The sequence below is a fragment of the Dipodascopsis tothii genome (genome assembly GCF_038497935.1).
Source record: "Dipodascopsis tothii strain CBS 759.85 unplaced genomic scaffold V1510scaffold_47, whole genome shotgun sequence".
Taxonomy (NCBI): Eukaryota; Fungi; Ascomycota; class Lipomycetes; order Lipomycetales; family Lipomycetaceae; genus Neoaidaea; species Neoaidaea tothii.
This window is the reverse complement of record NW_027118031.1, coordinates 30,204-49,723: the sequence shown is the minus strand read 5'-3', so window position 1 is coordinate 49,723 and position 19,520 is coordinate 30,204. Positions and strand designations below refer to the sequence as shown.

The window sequence follows — 19,520 nt, the reverse complement described above, 5'->3', positions numbered from 1 at the left end:
TAACACTCAAGATTACTTGATAATGACTGCTTTCAAATGAACAATATTAGTCCGAGATCGACACCGTGTATATGCCGGATCATGCATACCACTCTTCAATGCTTTTCTATGTTTTTTTTTTTTTTGGCTATATTCGGATGAAACCGTATCCTACGGAATATTAAGCTTCGAAATTTCTTGATAATTTACGGCTGTCGCACTAAAGCACATTTTGAAGGACGTTCTGTGCGGAGCGTCGTATCCGCAAATGCCGATAGTTGAATGTGAGGAGCTCGGGAGATGAATAGTGCTTGATATAACACTACAGACTTGATCTCCTTGATGGAGATGGATGTTGCTATTTACATATAAATGCTTTCTTTTTGAGGGTGACAAGTTGCAGGAACACGTTGGACCCGTAGTGGCCAGTTCAAACAATGACTAAAAGATAAAATTATGAGGTACGACTTCTCTCGGAATTCCTTGGCGCATAGTGCTTTGGTTTATACGGGACGTATATATTCACGGACTCTCCTAGTAGTCTTTGTGTGTTATCGAACTCTAGTAGTACTACATCTGACAATTCTTGCTTAAATCGCACTTTGTCTGTAATGGGTGTGTTGGGTCTGTGTTCAATAAGTATTGTAGTTTATGCGCCTCTGGAGTAGTACTTACCGTTTGCTCTCTGCCATCCGTCTAGACCACGCAACATGCAAAAGATTCTTTAAAATTTTATGTTCTAGACCGCGATACTTCTCCGCTGCTTCCAAAAACAATAGCGTGTTCTCAAATTTAACAGGCTCATAAACTATCTCTGGGTCAGTGAAGAAGTTGCGTAAGATCCGTCTGAGATAATATCTTTGCGGCGAGCTCTTTCTGATGGCTCTCATAGATAGTCTCCATACACTTCTATACAAGGCTCGCGCTCTGCTGGAAGTTATCTCCATTAGCGTAGCCCATTCAATGTTCTTGCGGACGAACAAATCAAAACCTCACGATAGATCAATGATTATTGCAAAATACAACTGTATGCGACTGTAGAGCAATGGTCTATACCTTACAGTGAGTTAACGTCCGGGTAACTCCAAACGCATCTTCAAAATTACTCCCGCCATAATTGTGGTCACCGAATACGACTCCTCCTTTACGCACGTAAAGTTGGTATTATAGGACAAGGCCTGGCTATAACGGCGGCCGTGGCCTTGACTGACTAGTTTGCGGCATACCTCTGAGGTAGACGGACTCGTTTCAGCTAACGTTCGAGCAAAGTACACCCACGCCAGTTTCTTTATCTCGAGCTCGAATTTGAGTAACGCTCGATCAGTATATCTTGTTTTTCATCAGCCAGTGAGCGACATTTAACTTGGCATTTGCACACACGGATTCCTATGCTAGTGGAGCCACAGGCACTCGAAACTGAACATTGGATAGACTTTATATCAGACATAAGTTGAAATGCCGAGCTACATACCGCAGATATCTTCTATAGGAGGCTTCCCTCCACTATCGTCTATTAGACTACCAGATTTATTGCCCCGCAGAGGAACAAATAGCATGACTAATAGAGTGTCGACTTGCTCTACAAATTTCGATACGGTCGATGAAACAGAAAGTGAAGTGAGCGGTGGCCAAAATGAAGCGTCAAGTGAAGCATCATCTCCTCCCGGACTCTCACGCACTACCACGGTCTCTTCGACAGAGTCGACTTCAATGACAGGTCATAGGCTGCCGTCTCCTCCGACATCGTTTGCCACATTTCTAAGACAACACGCCAGCCTGTTTTTCAGCGAAGAATTAGAATGCTCTGACGATGAAACTTCGGACCTGGATCATGCAGACCCCGACGAAAGTACCGTGATTTCCAGGCTACACGGTAGCAGCAATGATTGCGCAGAGTGCGAGGCAAGCCTGTGCGTGCTTCCGGAAGGCGAGGTGGACGATGGTGGAAAGAAAGATAAACTATCCGCAGAGGGTTCTTGTTCTCACCGTCAAGCTTCAAGCAGCCGCCGCGTTCACTCGCAAAGTTCTAGACAACAGCTGAGGAACATCAGTGCAGTGATCACACACCTTGAAGAGCTCTCGAATGATTTACCTTTGCCAGACGAAACTTCATTTGGAAACACCTCGTTCGCCGACGAGAATCAATCGGATACTTTACCTGTGGACGATCTCGAAAGACAGCGTATTTTAAGACAGAAAATCATTGCTATTCAAAATCTCACAGTTTCCGATAAAGAGAAGGCGGTTCTTATGCATAAATTGATGACGGCCGACTATTATCGATATCGCCAAGCAGGCAAGGGCAAAAGGGTTGCCGAGGATACTGATGGGAAATCTACCTTTCTTGAGGAAGATAATAAACCAGTCTTTATTCTAGCAGATGAGGATTTGAAGACTACGTGGTTTGATGAGGAAAATCAGATACTAGGTTGCTCTCACTACAGACGGGCCGTGAAGCTTCAGTGTTCGACTTGCAACGAGTGGCACACATGCAGGTTTTGCCACGATGAGATAGTAGAGGACCACAATCTCATCCGAATGGACACGAAAAATATGCTCTGCATGCACTGTTTGACTGCGCAACCCGCGGCCCAGAACTGTATGAACTGCGATTTGCGTCTAGCGAGATACTACTGCGATAAATGCAAATTATGGGACGACGATCCCGACAAGTCCATATATCATTGTGCAGACTGTGGAATTTGCAGAATTGGTGAGGGGCTCGGCAAAGATTTTTTCCATTGCAAAGTAAGTGGTTGGAGTATCTTTGACTGATTCAAAGACCTGTAACGTTTGTATGTCGATTTGCCTTGAAAATTCGCACAGGTGTATCGAGCATTCGACGGAATGCAACTGTCCGATCTGTGGAGAGTATATGTTTACGAGCACTATGACTGTTGTGTTCATGGTAAGGCTTCGAGAATTTCTTGCGACTGACCGATAGTCATGTGGACATTCGATTCACCAAAAGTGTTACTATGAACATACTAAAAGGCAAGACAATGATGGGAGCACATCGTTAATAACAGTTCCTATAAGTGCCCGACGTGTGCTAGATCGATCATTAACATGGAATCACAATTCAGACTTCTTGACCGCGAGATTGAGCGACAAAAATTGCCAGAGCCTTATTCAAATTGGAGAAGTGTGGTATCGTGGTATGTTATGTGCATGCGCAGCTTTAACAATACAGCAATGATTGCTCAGGAAAAAGCAATATACCATTCCATTTTTTGGGCCTCAAATGCGACACGTAAGTATTCGCCCAACAAAAGTAACCGGACAAGGTGTAGGTCATATAATACCGCGTTGCTAAGGCTTATCAAACCCGAGGAGGGTGTCATCGACTCTGAAGATGTCAGTTCCACCACTGAAGTTGAGATAGTCGACGCCCGTCCTGAAAGTTTGTCGTCCGTTGCAGAAACCACGACTGGGACTACCAGCAGTATCGTTGAATACACCGAAGACGACAGTGACGCTGACAGTGAGGATGGAAATATAATTATGCTACAACAGTTCTATGACAACAACTATGTGGATTTTACTGTGCCGACTGAGAATCAAGACAGTTAAGAGCCTCCTCTGGGGTCTGAGAATTGAAACACTGTGTTAAGATGCGCGACTTTGCATTATGTGTTACGGATGAGGTCTATGCGTTTGGGGAGCGAAATTTGGCAGAAATATCCATATGTATACATTTTAGCGGTTGCATGGCGTTTTTTCTTTGAATATAATTACCTCGTTTGTTTTTATCCGCCAAGGGTGTGTCGGTCACTCACTTGAGAAGCATGAGGTTTTACTGCATGTTATCAGAGACGAGTATGGATTGAAACAAAGCTACGAGAATATAAGCAACACGACTCTGCTCATCATTTCTGACTGTCGAGAATTTTTAGCGGCACAGGTTGTTACGATTAGCCATATATGATCTATTTGATAGGCTCGGCAGGTTTTGTGTATATACAGTACCATATTTCCACTGGTCCGTGATGTGTTTCACATAGAGCTGAAAGAACGTTATACAAACTTAATGCAGTACGCCTGCACGGGCTCAGTGCAATAATAAAGGACCAGCTCAAGTAGTAGACAGCGCGAACCGCAGCTGTACAACTGGGCTAGCGAGTAAGCGCTACGACCATCCGACTATTTGAACAGGTAAAGCGTCATGTACTCTGTTTATTACAACATGTGGATATTGAAACCACCCTTATCGCAAGAGACTGTAGACTTGACTTGGATGGTGTTGTACTGAGTGGTGATATCCTTACGGTCGATAAAGTTCATATGAAATAATATTAATGGCAACAGCGTCGGAAACCTGCTAGTATTGGTAGACACTTGATACGTAGACTACTTGCACGTATGCCTACCTTCTTTAGAACTGCATAATGCAAGGCGGATTTGCTCAATCAAACATATATGTCAATTGACCAGCTACGGTAAGAGACTTAAATCGAATAACTAACCGCGTACTCTCTTCCGCGTCAGTAAGCCGGCCACAACTTATTGCAAAGACGAAGCACAAATTAACATTATAGTACGAAGCCACAAGTCGCGTTGACGGGTTATAAGGACACACCGGGAAACACGTCTTTTTGGGTAACTCGTAGACATTTGCGGTTTCCAGGACGATGGATCCTGGGCCTAAATGGATTATGCGGTTTCAGTCAAACATTGTGAACATGGCGACGCTAATATTTGAGCGCAGCCTCTAAAGCCAGGCTGCTCTCATCCTGCGCTGAGGGCTTTCTGGCTGAATGTTCTCAGACTGCTTACACCGTCACTACAAGCTCACAGATTTTGGTGTCAGGTTCGATTTAGTGAAGAACAAGTAAGTCTAATTGTAATTAAATTAATATTTGGTTCGGTGCGCTCGGATGGAATTCTTTGACAAAACCTAATCATTCAACAGACGATTGCAGCTCATTTTGCTGGCAGGTTTGTAAGCCAAAAAATAGTAGAGCAGTTTCAATAGTGAATGCTGGTATGCGAGAAAATGGGCAGTAACATGAAATGCGCAATAATGACGAAGAGCTACAGGAATTTTTCATTTACTGCTAATCACGCTATCTTCAGCAATACATGATTTCTGTGCAATTGTGCGTTATGGATTTTCGTATCCGTCGAATTCTTTCCGGCAGGAACATCCGCGAAAAAAAGTGAATGTTTCCATAAAACAGGCAGTGTATTTAATGCCGTGTTTTATAGTAGGCCTCTTCACTGGTACCGTGAATGAATAACTTTACACGTGTAACGTCATCCTAACAAGTTTGATAGAACTGCGCTTTACACCTAGACAAAATTAGTGTGCAAATAAGATCCTGTTACGGCTAGTTTCATATGGAGTAATGGACACGACTAAAGATTCATCTCTCTAGTTTTTATTTACAAATATACAAATGCGGTATTAATAAGGTTTGTGCTCAAGAGCACTTAGGCTACCGTATACTTGGAAGACCACGAAGAAAGTCATGTTTGGGTGCTAGAAAACATCAACGGAGCAGCTAAACGCATCTAAGATACCGTTTCTCCGTGTGTAGCTAACTACTGGGCAAGGCGTTGCTAATAACTGTTCTGCCCCTAATATGGAGTCATATCATATAGGACATATATCTCCAGCTTCTGCCTCGTTTGCTATCTCGATCTCAATCTACCTATTCTCTTTTTTGATTATTTTTTGATGCACGCCCGTGCTTGATTTTGAGCAGATTTGCTGCATAGATCTGAGGATTGCCGTTAGCGTACTGACATTTTGCTGTCCACACTAATTTTCCGTACTCAATCGCAATTACGACAATATGATGGACGTGTCAAGTGGAGTCGATGATTCTGAGTCCGTTGGAGTCGCAGATTCCAGACGTCCAAATATCTGCAACTGGGGGAGCTGCGGTAAAGTAAGTCTCCGTCTATAAACACCAGGGCTCTAATGATAGCGCTTCAGCCGGAAGTCGGATCTGCAAAGGCATTACAGAATTCACACACAAGAAAGACCGTACAAATGTGACTTCGGAGGCTGCAACAAGGCTTTTATCCAGCGGTCCGGCCTAACAGTACATGAGCGGACTCATACTGGTGAGAAGCCTCACGTGTGCTCGTTCATAGGTTGCGGGAAGCGCTTCTCAGATGTGAGTGGGTTTGCGGGCGAGATTCTAACAATTCAGTCATCTAGCTTAGCTCGTCATAGAAGAATCCACAGTGGGAAATCGCTATACCGATGCTCTGTTGGTAATTGTGACAAAAAGTAGGGAGTTGCGAAGGTCTGGCTGACATGACTAGCTTCCGAAGAAAGACGGCGCTCGAAAAGCACCAGGAAACAGAGCACAGGGCTATTCTTGGAACCAAGTTTGGAGGGCTTACCAATTCGTATGTTTGGCAGCACTCGTTTTATGCTGGTGTACTTTCGGATAGCTTAGACGATTCAACGCGACTAGGCAGTGGAGAAGCGATTTCATTCCGCATCAAACCATCGTTGGACCTGGGAAGTCTTGATTCGGCTTCAAGCGTTCATGGCTGGCCGAGAACCACTAGTATACAGTCAATGCAGGATTTCGACACCCCTAATGAGTTCATGTATTCAATTGGGGCCGGAAATCTGGGCTTTGAATTCTCTCAGTCTGAGCGAGATCTGGAGGGTTCTCTGGCGCACGAGGACTGCCGGGTCCCCTCTGATGGAAATTTTGATCGCCAACTTGCCGAAGGTTATAGCGATAACGAGAATGCTGATCAACCAGAGTTAAGTCCTGTTGGAAGTTATGATACAGAAGATGCAGATAGTCCGATGTTTTACACTTCTGGATCGTACCAAGACTCGATGGTGCTATCTGAGAACGCGAGAATGACATGTTACTCGCACTTGAGCGTGCCTCCGTCCTGTCATAGCACTCGTGAGCCATTGTCAGCACTACCACTCATGCCGCATCTTTATGGCGCAAACACCCCTTTGAAAGATATACACAACTCTCTGGTGCAAAAAATTGAATGGATGTACTAGCGCTTGCTGCATGACCTGGTAAAATTACGGGGTACATTTATGAATTTTGTCACTTGAATTGCATGAGAAGATCCGATGCTACGTCTTGAAAAGTACTATGCAGTTGCATAATTTTGATAAGTGAAACCTGGCTGGCTAATTTTGACGATTGTATTCTAACCCAGGCGCGAGACGCCTGTTTTTGTTCTTACAATTTTGTATCTTTTGGGTTTTATTTTTGGTGAACACGTGTGGCTGTAAATTTGTACATTGCTTGCTTGGTAATTTGGAATTACATGTATATCAGAATCCCGTTGGGGGTAAAGTACTTCGGCGAATCGGGCTGGACATGGATCTATTAAATCTGCTGCTAGTTATAATTTCAAATAATACATATCTTGCTTGTCGCTACGTAATCTGTCCATTGTATGTAGAGATCTTAACACGGTGCGCTCTCAGATACGCGCCCGCATACGACCCCGGACGCGCACGACCACCACACCGGAAACGACCGCCAGCGCATGTACCACCATCACCACGACTCTAATGCTAAAGGCTAGAGACACAATAGTACGATTGAACATCTATATCATGTGAGGCAATCTGGCCGAGTTGGTCTAAGGCGTGAGATTAAGGTTCTCATCTCTTCGGAGGCCTGGGTTCGAATCCCAGGGTTGTCATCAAAATTTTTGAGCCATTGTCGAGTTTGTTCCACAACCAATGCTACCTACTCTCTCAGACCTAGTGAGGTGGGATGACAGCGGGTCCTTATTCTCGATTTTGACTGACGAACGATTATCGACTCATAAGTTGATGCATAATATTTACAATGTCTTGCCGATCTTCTCGATAGTATCGACGAGCTCTTCAACGATCTCCTTAGTACAAATCTGAGCATTGACCACGGCACGGAAAAATTCGCCATTCCCCTTTTTACCCGCGGGAGGAGCATAGTCAACAAGGAAACGGCCACAGGCTTGAAGTTGATACGCAATGGCGCGAGTGATCCGAGTATTTTCTTCCGGATCTCCAGATAGATCGCCCTTGGGTGAATAGTAGAAACATGTCTGGAAGCAGGGAGGAGGATTGGTGGAAACAAGGTGGAAACCCGGGCGAGTTGCCACAAGGGAGGCAAGATGAGCGGTGACATTATAGGCCTGCTCTACACGAAGCGCATAGCCTTCCTTGCCGTACCACTTCCAGCCCAGAAAAAGTTTGAGCGAGTCCGCACGGCGACCACAACCCATAGTAGAATCGCCGATATCGTAATCGTCGCCATCGATCTCGTCGTTATGGAAGAGATAAGGTGCCCGGAGCGACGAAGCTTTCTGGAAGACGCGACGGTCAGGGGCAAGCAAAAAGGAGCACGTCAATGGAACACCGAGCATCTTGTGCGGGTTCGCGGTTATCGAGTCGGCGAGCTCGACGCCCTGCAGCTTATGGCGCAGCTTGTCAGAAAATACCACATTGCCTCCCCAAGAGCCGTCAACGTGGAACCAGACGTTATGACGGCGGGCAACAGTAGAGATTTCGGTGAAGGGATCGTATGAGCCATAGACAGTGGTGCCGGCGGTAGCGTTGATGTAAAGAGGGGTGCGTCCCTGGGCCTTGGCCTCGAGAATTCTCTGCTCGAGCACGTCAACGCGCATACGCTCATCTTCGTCAACAGGGATGGTCCAGACGGCCTCCGAGCCTAAACCTAGGGAGATGGCAGCCTTCTCGACTGAATAGTGTCCATGACAACTTGTGAAGATCACAAAGCGATAGTCACCGTTGCCGGAGACCTTGGTGTCGGGATATAGAGTACCACGAGCGACAATCATCGAGTGCGTGTTCGAGGCAGAACCACCGGGCAAGGTCAATCCTCCGGCGTACTCGCCGGTGAAGCCAAACAGCCGGGCGTACTCACGCGAGGTATTGATCTCAATGAGAGTCAAGACAGGCGCCACGCCTGGTATATTAGCGCGCACTGTACAGTCACTTACTGTAAATGTAGGCATTGGTGTTCAGTATCGACAACAGCAAGTCCGTGGCGACGCCAATTGGATTGGTGGAGGCATATAGTTTGTCCATGAAGCCCGGGTGCCAGGTCACGACCGAGTATTTGAGAATCTGGTCGAGCACGATCAAAAAGTCGTCCATACCACGACCTTTCTCAGGTAAAACGAGATCGCTTCCGATGAGCGTTGACAGCTTCTTTGGCGAGATCGGATCACCGATGCGGGCTGCAGGTTCGTCCGCAGCTCTGACGTAGGGAACTACTCGGGCAGTAACGGCCTCAAGGAGTTGCCGCAGCTCTTCAGCACGGTCGGGACTGCCAGTACTCGGGCACATGTCAATAGCCGTCATCCTGTCGGAACTGCTGATCGTGAGCACAGTGCCAGAGTTGTGGCGGATGTATCGCCTTATAACACAGGTTACTGACTAATATGCAATTTTTTTTTTCTGTCCCGTCTATGCTAGCCATTTTTTGAGTGTCAATCCAAAAAAGCTAAACCGTCACTTAGCGAACACCCACCACTCTAATGAGCAATTCCGAGGCCACTGGGCATCTGTCTGTTGTGTGACGAACCAGGCGCATGCATGGCATAATTCCCAACAATTATTTGACGAGATAGAGCCGCACAACAGATGACGTAGCAGCCTCCGTCCAAAAGCCGAACGACGGCGCAAGACTGGAGAGCGTGGCTAACAAGGGCGGGCGGCTGTCGGGTGCGTGTACGCGGGTCGGATCGAACGGCGTGTCCGCCGTGGTCGCGTGCTAGGTTAAGACCGCGTATCAGCTCGGGCTTATCGCGATAGCGTAAGCGCGGCCAGCGCAGCGATACGGCTGTGCGGTGCAGGCCCATGTCCGTACCGCTATCGGGTTGAGCCGCATGGTGGCTGCAAAAGGGGTGGCAGCCGCACGCGGGCGCCGCACAGTCGAGTTCGCGGCCGCACGCGGTGCGGCTCAGGGCTTGCCGCCGGCGGTGACGCGGCGTGGCGCGGCGCGGGCTGGGCCGAGCAGCCGATGGGCCAGTTCGCCGCTCCGCAAAGCGAATAGGCTTCAGACAGTGCCGTTAGCCGTGACTCGCGTTTGGCTTCGGCGATCGCATCTGACAGACAGTGGCCAGGTCACAGTTTACACGGCGGTAGGTCACAGTAAGGCCGGTCCAGACCCGCGGCGCCAGCGTACACGTTGTCTTAACAACAGAGGCCGCTGGGACCCGCGTGGAGTGGGCGTGTGGGCCGCCTAGCCGAGCCCCACGCCAGGTCCGGCAGCTAGCGGCGTAGCGCGCGGTGACCGCTGCGGCTCTGTGTCTAGGCGGGCAAGGCTACGGCGGAATCGCATCATCAATCAGGGGAGAGGGGTCACAAAACGCATGCGGGCGTCACAGACTTGTACGACCTAGACCGCGCCGCCGGGTTCGCTCCGCTCTTAAAATCACTGTCTAGTGACCGGCCTAAAAAAACTGGGTCTTCTCGCCGGCCGTGCTACGCACTTACGGGCCGCATCTACTGTTGTCGCGTGCCGCGCTTACGCGTGCGGCCTGCAGCCCGCGCCGACCGTCCCTGTGTCTTTCCAGAAGCGCTGAATGGGGTAAGCTGCAACCTGCCTTGCTCATTCCGGCCGCAGCCGCAGCGCCTTCGGCGTCTACGGCGACCCGCAGACGCCGTCGTCTGATCCTCTCAAAGCTCCTGAATCTGACGCAGGGGCGCGGCGGGCTACACGCGCCGCGGCCGAGCTTCTGCATCATGGTAAACACCCCTGGCAGATCACAAGCGCCTACGTCGCCCCCGTCATGGCGCCAGCAGTATAAATTAGACCCCTACGCCGTGCCTGCCGGGAAATAGATTTAGTGCACGTCAGATTGCTCCCAAATATCACGTGACCAGATTGCTATCTGTCCGTAAGTCCAGGCGTCCCCAGTATTGTCCGTCCATGCCCCACGCGACTGGAGGTGTGTGAACTCGTTCCTATTTGCTGCGCGTTGGCAGCCAGCGCGCCCGAGCTGCGCGATGGATTTCATAGTGAGTGCCCGCGGCCGCCCGCGCTGACCTCAGTTCTGCCTGTCCCACTACTGCGAGGTCCACGGACCGACGCCCATTCTGTGCACTCAAACGGTCGTTGAACGACCGGAGTCGCCGGTAGGGTCGCGCCATGCATCCCATGAAAGCAGTCGTGCGGACGATGGGCCCAAGACCGCGGACGGTGCGTCGACGGGTTTGTTCGCGCTGGATGGCGCGAGCTCCGGAACCGACACGGCAGTGGACGCTGCCGACGGCCTGGCAAAGCTGAGTGTGGGTGCGGCTCCGGTGGCGCCTGTAGTAACGGCTGGGATCGGCGAATACGCGTCCCGGATAGCCGCGGGCGAAACGCCGGCGCTTGCGAGCCCGCCGTCGGAAATGCGTCCGGCTTCGTCCAGTGGCAGCGAGAGCGCGACCACGCCTACGACAGCGAGTGCCTCTACGTTCTCACCATCGTCACCGGCGTCGATTCTGACGACTTCGACGCTCAAGGACGTCAAGGAGGACATCCTGAATGCCAAGATCAACATTCCAGATTTTAATATTCCGCTGTTGAGTGCCTCTTTTCCTTCCAGCACCCCCGAGACGCCGAGCATCAAATGCCCAGCATGTGTGTATACCGTACCAATACTGCGAGTGCCAGGCGCGGACGCCAGACGCAGGTCCGGCAGGTCCGGCTCTATCTCAGACAGTTCGGACTCGGAAAGCCCGCCTACAAAGAAGGTCCAAGTACCAATCCGTACCGTGGAGCAAAACATAATCAGCCCTAGTCCCGGTAAGATAGTCTACGTGTCACTGCCGTCACCGCGCACGCAGGCGCGCTTCTCGGCAATCCGCCACTTTTGCATGTATGCTGCGTCTTTAGACATGCCGTCCAGCATACCATCGGCGTCATATTCTGCACCTGTTTCAGCGAGCTCCTCTGTGAACAGCAAGATGGGGCCGTCTTCGATGGCCTCCAATGTCTCCTCTCTACTCAATGGCACGCCGGGACTTATGCTCAATGGGTCCAGCCCAGCCATGATTGGCGATCACTCGACTGGCTATGCGATCCTGCTCCATTTTCGGCTTAAAGACGAGAATGCCCGCGGCGGTGTCCGCGTCTATACACTCATGTGTGCGTCCACACACGAGAGCTCGCTGGCCAAAGCGTTTCACGTCATCGTGCCGGCGCTACAGGACATCGCGCGCTGGGTAGTATCTAGTGCGGAGGCCGAGCGGAGTCGCCGCGAGGCCGAGACGCTCGGGACCGGCAGCCAAAACGACGTATTTGGCGACGTCTTTCTGAAGAAGCGGATCGATCCCGACTCGTTTCCGTCCGCCCAAGACCCGCGCCCAGGCGGAATCTCCAGTGGTCTTAGATCGGCGCCCGGAGTACCAAGCGGCTCTTCCGGCCGGCCAGGAAGCAACGGTCCCGGGATCAGCCCAACGATGCCCTCGAGTATGAACAAGGCGAGAATGCGCGGCCTGGTAGAGCTCACCGGTCGCGACGACGTGTTCTATCAGGTGCACGCGAGCTTTGCATGTGCGTTGTCCGTGCTGATGCACGAAGTTGCGAACGGAGTTTTTGAAAATGGCGTCGACAGGTTTTAATAGGTCATGCATACTTTATTTTGTATTGTTCATCAATGGTCGTCTATATACAATTATGTGCAATAATATACACGAATGCTGAAATTAGAAGAAGTTATTGGCTTGCGACGCATCGTTCTCGCCCTCGTCTTCGAGAGAGTCGAACAGATGGTCCGGCTTGAACGGCCAGTTCTGGAACTGTTGGGTCAGCTCGAGAAGCTCGTTCGTATCGAGGTCCGTCACAGCTTTGGCAAGCAGACGGTCCGAGAGCTTGGTGGCTAGGTACGATGCCGCTCCGGGGCCGAGGACTGAGGAACCCTTGCCGACCGGCGTCTTGCGGCTGACAAAGAGCTGTTTGATGACGTATTCGAACGTGAACGGGTCGACGGCGTCCGGGCCCAGTGATCCGCATAAGTTCTCCTTTGGTGTGATCTCCAGGAGCACGAGCGGCTTCTCCTGCGGGTATGTCGCGTTCTTGGCGCGGCCTCGCACTAAGACATTATCGTTCATGAGTTTGCCGGGCGGAATAAGCATGTAACCCTTCTTTGGCGCCTTATTCTCTTCCTCGGCCTTGCGTAACGCCTCGGCCTCGGCCTTGGTCCGGCGGCCGCGCTTCTTGGGCACGACGATCTCATTGCCTTCGCTGTCGTACTGCTTGGCTTTCACCACCGGCAGGGTGCCATACTCTTCCATGGCAAAGAGTGGGCGTACATCCGCGTACGCGGATGCCAGAACGGACGTCTTGTTCCGGCTCACATCGCCAACCTGGGCCAGAACCTTCTGTGCAAGTGTTGGACGGACCCACAGTAACATGCGTACGCGACCGTATTTCTGAATCCAGTTGCGGTTGCCAATGCATCCTAGGAACTGGCCGAGAAGCTGATCGCCCTGGACCGAAGTCAGGTTCATCGTGAAGAGCAGCGAGTCGTGGACGCGATTGAGAGGAACCGTCGGCGGTGATACGAGACCTTCCTTGACAATATCCAGATACGAAGTCCACTTGAACGGATCGTGGGGTACCAGGCTCATCTGGCCGTTCGCGATCAGATCGCTGTTGTAAGTCTCGAGCCACTGGTAGTAGGATCGAAAGACCTCGAGACAGACATGCTTTTTTGGTTGTAACGCCTGATTGAGTGTGCGGGACCAAAGACCGACGCCTGGATATCCATCAATGATGGTCAGATCATTTGAGTAAGAGTATTGTTTGCTCAGCTCGGAGGCCAGTGCGGTCGCCAGCTGGGTGTCGCCGATGTTGAGCCGCGAATATGTCCGGGGTACCCTCTTGCGCCAATCGGCCAACGACCCGGGCAATTTCCCGGCGGCCAGCCGCGTGATCTGAGCCTTTGGGGGCATGTCTATAGATATCGTCGAACCCGACGTCGGCGCAAATTTTATGGCTTGCGACCGGGTAATCTACGAGTGCGGCGCGCCTTCACGTGACAGTGCGCGCAATTCGACGCGCCAGGCAACGCTGGCACCAGCATCGTAGCGGTGCCCCTGACAGGGCGCTGCAGCTATTCCAGCATAAGTTCAGACGACTGCAGCCTATCAGTGGCAACACCAACCAGCGACTATGCATGCGTGAGATCTGCTAAGCATGCGTCATGATCTTACAAGCCAACAGATCCGCGCAGCTGGCGGCAAAAACAATGGCGGCAAAAACAAATGCAGCACCTGCTATTCCAGCGTGGAATCCCACCGCAGTACTAAGCATGCCCAATGAAAATTATCGGGTGTTGATCGGACGGGCAACTGTGCTTGCTTCATGGTATGGCCGCAATTGTTAGAAATTGCTAGAAATACAGTGCACTCGGCGGTAGCTCGGTGCAGCCGACGGGCAGATGTGGCGTTTGCGCCACAGCGCCCAGACCCCCAGGCGCTTGTACCAGCTGGCATACGAGATACAGACACGAACGCCACAAGCTGTCAGGTGTGATAGTGATAGGTCAATGCCCGGTAACCGGCATCGGCGGCCACCCGGGCTGGCCGGAACCGTGCACAACATGGCCGCAGCCTTCTACAGACCGTTAGAGTTGGAGGAAGATAGAGTGAATTACTACTCTAGAATGCTTAACAAAAAGGACAAGAACTCAGCGAACCCATACAAAATAGCCTTCAAAGACACCGGAAGCCCCTATATGCACAAACAAACAAAACATTTTAATGCAGGCGCCACTGCGCAATCGCTGGACACTCAGTCGAATGCCCAGCCGAGTTCCTAGGCGGTGAGCTCGATGCTGTCGTCGACGGTGTAGGTCGGAGGTTTTTGAAACGAGCGGACGACCTTGTAAAGAGCCGATCCAATAGAGAAGGCGCTGGCTTGGCTATCCATGGACGAACGCGGGGTGTCGTCGCTAGCGCGCAGCGAAGGGGTAGCCGAGGTAGAGTTGGCGGCGGTACGGCGGCGCTTAGGAAAGTGTGTGAGCCGCTGGCGCGGGACGCGAATGACCTCGACGCTGCTCATGGAGCCTACCTGAGCCCAGCCCTCGAGCGGGTACTCCGCAGCAGCAGGCGCAGACGGCTTCGAGCCGGGCTCGGCACGCTGGACCAGCTTGTAAGAGGCCTCGCAATACTCGGTCGGCAAAAGCAAAAACGGCCGGCTTTGGATCGTGTCGTGCGCCCACATGCGGTTGGACTTGCGCAAACTATCTGCCGAGATGCCATAGGCGAGCGAAACTCCGGCGAGAGTGTCGGTCGGTCGGACGTCGTGGATGTACACTAGAGCGAGGTCGTCCGGAGACAGGGCCGGGGCCAGCGTGAGCTCGTCGCAGCTGTCGCGAGACTCGCTGTTCGGATCGGTCTCGTAGAGGCCACCAGCAGGCTGGCGGGCGATGGCCGGGCCGTTGTTCTCGTCGGCGCTCTGGTGAACCTGCCAGAACTTGTCGGCGTCGGTGGCCAGAAACCGAAGCTGGGCCGAGGCCGAGTAGCCGCCCAAGCCACCCGGAGAGGCGTCACTGAGGGCGCTGCGAGTGAGGCAACCGAGAGGATCGGCCACGACGGGGATGGGCTGCGGCTCGCCCGCGGCGGAGTTGTAGAACGACATAGGAGACGGTGAGGTTGCGTCTATTGTTCTTACTGGCGATCAACGATCGCTGGAGGTAGCAGGTAGCAGCTAGAGAGTCCTAGATGGATGATATTCGCTTCGTTCGCGCGGACACGACTAGGGTCCAACAGGACGATAGGCGATATAATATATCTGCGATAAGAGTGCGGTGAAAAAGGCCGGCGCGAGAAGGAATTAAAAGGAAATCGAAGGTAAAAACGAACGAAAAAAACGAACGGAAGCTGCAAGGCCGAGAAACAAAACAAGCAACCTTGCCGTTTAGCGTTTAGGCTTCTAGCGTTTAGGCTTTTCTCTCCCAGTCCGACTCCGCAAACAAAAGAGGTGCGTGCTTGCCTCTTGCGCTGGTCACGTTGTTTCACTAGCTGGTTGCAGGCTACGGCCGGAGACGTCCTGCACAGGTGCGCGGACACCGCCGCGGCGGATACCGGGTGTGGCCTAGCGGGCGGGCTGGTGTGTGCACCATGACTCAAGCTTAGGCCGAGTTCGGTGGCGGTGCAATAGTTACCCGGTGTGGCGTTGCTGGGACTTCACGGGGATTCGCCGGGACAACGGTCTTCTCCGCGTGGCGGCCAGAGAACAAGACACGGGGGGCCGGTGGGTGCCCAGTGAGCGGCTACAGGTGCGGGTACGAGCGCAGGTGCGGAGGCCTGTGGCTGTGACAGCGCGGTGACAGAGGGGGGCGATGCGGCCGGTCATCTGACAGACTAAGGCCGGGATGCATATGGTAGCCGGCATGTGCGGGAAGGATTGTCGGCGCTAGCGTAACCGCATGCCTACAATGCGTTCGTGGAAACTTGTTCAACGGATAGCTGGTATGGCACAATGGCAGCGCGTAGGATTGCAGATCCCGAGGTTCCTGGTTCGAATCCGGGTACCAGCTATAATTTTTATGCTCCCAATGCTGAAGTTACCCGGTGTTCCTGACACCGTGCCAGTTTTTTTTGCTTGCGCCGAAAAAAATTTTGAGCCCGATCCTTGCGACAGCGCTTCTGGGAAGACGATTGCCAGCAACGACCGCGCGAGCAGACCAAAGATGGCGAACCTGTCCCACCGCAACCGGGTGGGCATTGAGAGTGACCGGGTGACGGATGTATGTGTGCACGGGCGCAGCATGGAGTGAAGACTGACGACTCCAGGTGTCGAGCACGGACTTTCCGGGCTACGTCCCCGGCGAGGACGCCGCGTGGGACCTCGAGAAATTCAAGCAGGTGAGTGATGACGCGTGGCGAGACCGGCCTGTGTGCAGTGGGTGGGCGGCGCTGACGGTGGCAGACTTTCAAAATCAAGATCTCGCACCTGACCAACATGACGTCGACGTTTGATCTCATTGGCGTGGACGCGTCGATCGCGAACGCGTTCCGGCGGATCTTGATCTCGGAGATCCCGACGCTGGCGATCGAGTACGTGTACATCCAGAACAACACGTCGATAATACAGGACGAGGTGCTTGCGCACCGGTTGGGTCTGATCCCGCTCAAGGCGAACCCGGACCACATGCGGTGGTTCAAGAAGGGCGATCCGAATGTGGAGCCGACAGACTACGACACGGTGGTGCTGAACCTGTCGGCCAAGTGCACGGCCAACGCGGCGGCGCCGGCGGGCGCGACAGACCCGAAGGTTCTGTACCACAACGCGCACATCTACTCGTCGGCGATCACGTTCGAGCCGCAGGGTCGGCAGCCTGAGTGGTTTCCTGAGGGCGTGCTCCCGGTGAACCCGGACATTCTGATCGCCAAGTTGCGGCCGGGCCAAGAGATCGACCTGACGATGCACTGCATCCTCGGCATCGGCCAGGACCACGCCAAGTTCAGCCCTGTCGCGACAGCAAGCTACCGGCTGCTGCCCACGATCGATATCGTGGGCGCACCGATCACGGGCGAGCTAGCGACCAAGTTCAAAAAGTGCTTCCCCAAGGGCGTGGTCGAGATCAACGCCCAGGGCGAGGCGTACGTCAAGGACGCGCGCAAGGACACGGTCTCGCGCGAGGTACTGCGCCACCCCGAATTCGAGGGCCGCGTCAAGCTCGGCCGCGAGCGAAACCACTTCATCTTCTCGATCGAGTCGACGGGCGCGATGGCGCCAGACGAGCTGTTCATCAAGAGCGTGCAGATCCTCAAGAAGAAGTGCCAGATCCTGCGCGACGTCGAGCTGCGCAAGCTCAAGGCATGATGTACAATAGTCATTTTGGATGTGGAGTTAGCAACAAAAGCAATTATTCTGGCTCGGCCGCGCCGGCGCGCTGGCTCTCCCACTGCTCACCCATGGACTCGAGGGCGCGCAGGAGCGGGGCGACGTCGGCTGAGGCCGTGGCAGGCGCGACGGCCTCGGCGTGGCCGGCAAGATGGTCTTCGATTGTGCGTGTGCCATGGCGGTCGTCGGCGGCAACGATGGCAAACGCGCAGCGGCCGACGGGACACCGCCAGGCGCCGCCCAGCGGCGCCGTGCCGGCGGCGAGGGGGGGTAGCTACGGTCAGCGACGCAAGTGGGCAGGGCCTACCTTGTGCACAGCCAGAGCCGGCCGTCCGAGGCCGGGCCGGACCGCCGGCCAGCCGACGGAGGGTTCGGGCGCGCGCGCGCGCATGTAGCGGGCGGCGAGGGTGCGCGCGCGGCCAGCGACGTCGGGTGCCGCCGGCGTCGGGCTGGGTCGCGTGGGCGCGTCCACGCCGCGCAGCTCGAGGTACTTGAGCAGGGCTAGGGGCACGTCGTCGCTCACGGACTTTTCGCGGTATACCTGCAGGACATGGTCAGCGAGCCGGGGATCGCGTTTGCTGCGGAACGCGCATGGCAGCGGGCCGGGCGCGCCGCGGCGCCGCCAGCGCAGAAACGGTGACGAGCGGGCGTAGGCGCGAATCTGCGTCAAGTCGTTGTCGGCGCTGGCCAGCCGCGGCGCCCGCGGCGCGGCTGCCACCGCGGCGGCGTCATAGAAAAGCACAAACTGGAGGTCGGCGGCCGGCGCGGATGGCGCAGAGGGCGCGGTGGGGGCGTCTGGTGTCGGCGGCCGGTCCGCCGGCCGGTCCGGCGGCGGCGTCGGCGGCCGATCCGGCGTCGGCGGCGGCGACTGCTTCAGCGCGGCCTGCACGGCGCGCAACGGTGTGCTAAGCCGGCTCGCGCGCTTGTCGGCCGCGGTCTCGGCGAACGCGACCATCGTGTTGACGACAGACGCGTGCGCCGAGTCCCGCTCGAGCACGCGCTCGCCGGCGTTGAGCATCCGCAGCGCCGCCGCAGCCGTCGGATACGCGCTCGCGCTGCCGACGAGGCCGTGCCGGATCAGCAGGTTAGTGCACCGAGTGAACTCCTTCTCGCGGAAGCGCCGCATCATGTTGTAGAGGTACGATTCCTTCCAGAAGTGATACTCCTTTAGGACGCAGAGCACCAGGAACCCGAAGGCCTCGTCAAAGAGCGCCATCGGCGCCGCCACGGCCGTGTACTGCGTCAGCTCGTCCCGGTCGAACTTACCTCGGCCAGGACTTCGGCCAGCGGGCGGCGCTCGATCTCGCCGTAGCGCGGGGCGTGCTGGCGGAGCCAGCGCCAGAACCGGGTGGCGCGCTCGATCGCGCGCCACTGGTCCTCGTAGTCGGCCGCGGGTGTGGCGCAGTCGTAGACAGCCGCACGGCCGCGCACATAGACGCGCAGGGCGTCCGAGTCGTCGAGCGTGGCCAGGACGTCGTCCGGGCGCACGCGCACGCGCACGCGCGCACTCTCGGGCCCGACCGAGACCTCAAACACGTGGACCGTGCGGCCGTCGAGCATGCTCAGGGCCGCAAAGCTTGTCGCCGCGCCCGTGCTGTCGTAGACGCCGAGCGCGTCGGCGGACACGAGCGGGTACCAGTCCTCGGCCGGCGGCGCGTGAGCGTCCTCGTCGACGGCGCCCTCGTCGCGGCGGACGCGCTTGCGGACGCCCTCGGAGCTGGTGCGTCGGCGGGTCTC

At 54.1% G+C, this 19,520-nt stretch overlaps 10 protein-coding genes and 2 non-coding genes across 12 annotated transcripts; 7 read left to right on the top strand and 5 right to left on the bottom strand.

Annotated features, from left to right (window-relative positions):
* Nucleotides 1–24: 24 nt before the first annotated feature.
* On the bottom strand, nucleotides 25–1,043 carry V1510DRAFT_423511 (uncharacterized protein). The gene is made up of 2 exons (XM_066934948.1): nucleotides 655–1,043; nucleotides 25–605 (listed from the first exon to the last, which is right to left on the bottom strand). The coding sequence occupies exons 1-2, from the start codon at nucleotides 924–926 to the stop codon at nucleotides 434–436; spliced, it is 444 nt and encodes a 147-aa protein (XP_066786643.1). The 5' UTR covers nucleotides 927–1,043; the 3' UTR covers nucleotides 25–433.
* A 391-nt stretch (nucleotides 1,044–1,434) lies between these two features.
* V1510DRAFT_427426 (zinc-ribbon-domain-containing protein) lies at nucleotides 1,435–3,552 on the top strand (the record flags this gene model as incomplete). Its single annotated transcript, XM_066935204.1, has 8 exons — nucleotides 1,435–1,989; nucleotides 2,056–2,727; nucleotides 2,762–2,887; nucleotides 2,924–2,973; nucleotides 3,009–3,137; nucleotides 3,173–3,232; nucleotides 3,267–3,336; nucleotides 3,496–3,552. 8 exons carry the CDS (start codon nucleotides 1,435–1,437, stop codon nucleotides 3,550–3,552), a joined length of 1,719 nt encoding a protein of 572 aa, XP_066786642.1.
* A 2,363-nt stretch (nucleotides 3,553–5,915) lies between these two features.
* V1510DRAFT_370524 (uncharacterized protein) lies at nucleotides 5,916–6,224 on the top strand (the record flags this gene model as incomplete). The annotated part of the gene is made up of 2 exons (XM_066931442.1): nucleotides 5,916–6,104; nucleotides 6,141–6,224. Coding segments are annotated over 2 exons (273 nt in total), but the record flags the coding sequence as incomplete, so codon positions are not given.
* Nucleotides 6,225–6,247: 23 nt separating this feature from the next.
* Nucleotides 6,248–6,970, top strand: V1510DRAFT_408531 (uncharacterized protein; the record flags this gene model as incomplete). The annotated part of the gene is made up of 1 exon (XM_066932453.1): nucleotides 6,248–6,970. The coding sequence occupies one exon, from the start codon at nucleotides 6,248–6,250 to the stop codon at nucleotides 6,968–6,970; it is 723 nt and encodes a 240-aa protein (XP_066786640.1).
* Nucleotides 6,971–7,546: 576 nt separating this feature from the next.
* V1510DRAFT_t261 lies at nucleotides 7,547–7,629 on the top strand. The gene has a single exon. It is a non-coding gene; the product is annotated as a tRNA-Leu (tRNA).
* Nucleotides 7,630–7,773: 144 nt separating this feature from the next.
* Nucleotides 7,774–9,283, bottom strand: V1510DRAFT_370551 (pyridoxal phosphate-dependent transferase; the record flags this gene model as incomplete). Its single annotated transcript, XM_066931443.1, has 2 exons — nucleotides 7,774–8,900; nucleotides 8,935–9,283. The coding sequence occupies 2 exons, from the start codon at nucleotides 9,281–9,283 to the stop codon at nucleotides 7,774–7,776; spliced, it is 1,476 nt and encodes a 491-aa protein (XP_066786639.1).
* A 1,505-nt stretch (nucleotides 9,284–10,788) lies between these two features.
* On the top strand, nucleotides 10,789–12,641 carry V1510DRAFT_423502 (vesicle coat protein). The gene is made up of 2 exons (XM_066934947.1): nucleotides 10,789–10,960; nucleotides 10,994–12,641. Exons 1-2 carry the CDS (start codon nucleotides 10,949–10,951, stop codon nucleotides 12,548–12,550), a joined length of 1,569 nt encoding a protein of 522 aa, XP_066786638.1. The 5' UTR covers nucleotides 10,789–10,948; the 3' UTR covers nucleotides 12,551–12,641.
* On the bottom strand, nucleotides 12,545–13,906 carry V1510DRAFT_423500 (S-adenosyl-L-methionine-dependent methyltransferase). The gene has a single exon (XM_066934946.1). It carries the CDS (start codon nucleotides 13,880–13,882, stop codon nucleotides 12,635–12,637), a length of 1,248 nt encoding a protein of 415 aa, XP_066786637.1. The 5' UTR covers nucleotides 13,883–13,906; the 3' UTR covers nucleotides 12,545–12,634.
* Nucleotides 13,907–14,556: 650 nt separating this feature from the next.
* V1510DRAFT_423497 (uncharacterized protein) lies at nucleotides 14,557–15,755 on the bottom strand. Its single transcript, XM_066934945.1, has one exon. The coding sequence runs from the start codon at nucleotides 15,570–15,572 to the stop codon at nucleotides 14,748–14,750; it is 825 nt and encodes a 274-aa protein (XP_066786636.1). The 5' UTR covers nucleotides 15,573–15,755; the 3' UTR covers nucleotides 14,557–14,747.
* A 646-nt stretch (nucleotides 15,756–16,401) lies between these two features.
* V1510DRAFT_t262 lies at nucleotides 16,402–16,473 on the top strand. Its single transcript has one exon. It is a non-coding gene; the product is annotated as a tRNA-Cys (tRNA).
* Nucleotides 16,474–16,567: 94 nt separating this feature from the next.
* Nucleotides 16,568–17,854, top strand: V1510DRAFT_423494 (DNA-directed RNA polymerase). The gene is made up of 3 exons (XM_066934944.1): nucleotides 16,568–16,683; nucleotides 16,730–16,801; nucleotides 16,866–17,854. Exons 1-3 carry the CDS (start codon nucleotides 16,627–16,629, stop codon nucleotides 17,760–17,762), a joined length of 1,026 nt encoding a protein of 341 aa, XP_066786635.1. The 5' UTR covers nucleotides 16,568–16,626; the 3' UTR covers nucleotides 17,763–17,854.
* Nucleotides 17,855–17,913: 59 nt separating this feature from the next.
* Nucleotides 17,914–19,269, bottom strand: V1510DRAFT_286940 (uncharacterized protein). Its single transcript, XM_066930650.1, has one exon. The coding sequence runs from the start codon at nucleotides 18,997–18,999 to the stop codon at nucleotides 18,064–18,066; it is 936 nt and encodes a 311-aa protein (XP_066786634.1). The 5' UTR covers nucleotides 19,000–19,269; the 3' UTR covers nucleotides 17,914–18,063.
* Nucleotides 19,270–19,520: the final 251 nt, after the last annotated feature.

Coding starts and splice junctions, on each gene's coding strand:
- V1510DRAFT_423511 (XM_066934948.1), bottom strand. CDS start 926: ATGGAGATAACTTCCAGCAGAGCGCGAGCCTTGTATAGAAGTGTATGG. Junction 606..654: donor CGGATGGCAGAGAGCAAACG/GTAAGTACTACT, acceptor TATTGAACACAG/ACCCAACACACCCATTACAG.
- V1510DRAFT_423500 (XM_066934946.1), bottom strand. CDS start 13,882: ATGCCCCCAAAGGCTCAGATCACGCGGCTGGCCGCCGGGAAATTGCCC.
- V1510DRAFT_423497 (XM_066934945.1), bottom strand. CDS start 15,572: ATGTCGTTCTACAACTCCGCCGCGGGCGAGCCGCAGCCCATCCCCGTC.
- V1510DRAFT_423494 (XM_066934944.1), top strand. CDS start 16,627: ATGGCGAACCTGTCCCACCGCAACCGGGTGGGCATTGAGAGTGACCGG. Junction 16,684..16,729: donor AGAGTGACCGGGTGACGGAT/GTATGTGTGCAC, acceptor TGACGACTCCAG/GTGTCGAGCACGGACTTTCC. Junction 16,802..16,865: donor ACCTCGAGAAATTCAAGCAG/GTGAGTGATGAC, acceptor TGACGGTGGCAG/ACTTTCAAAATCAAGATCTC.
- V1510DRAFT_286940 (XM_066930650.1), bottom strand. CDS start 18,999: ATGGCGCTCTTTGACGAGGCCTTCGGGTTCCTGGTGCTCTGCGTCCTA.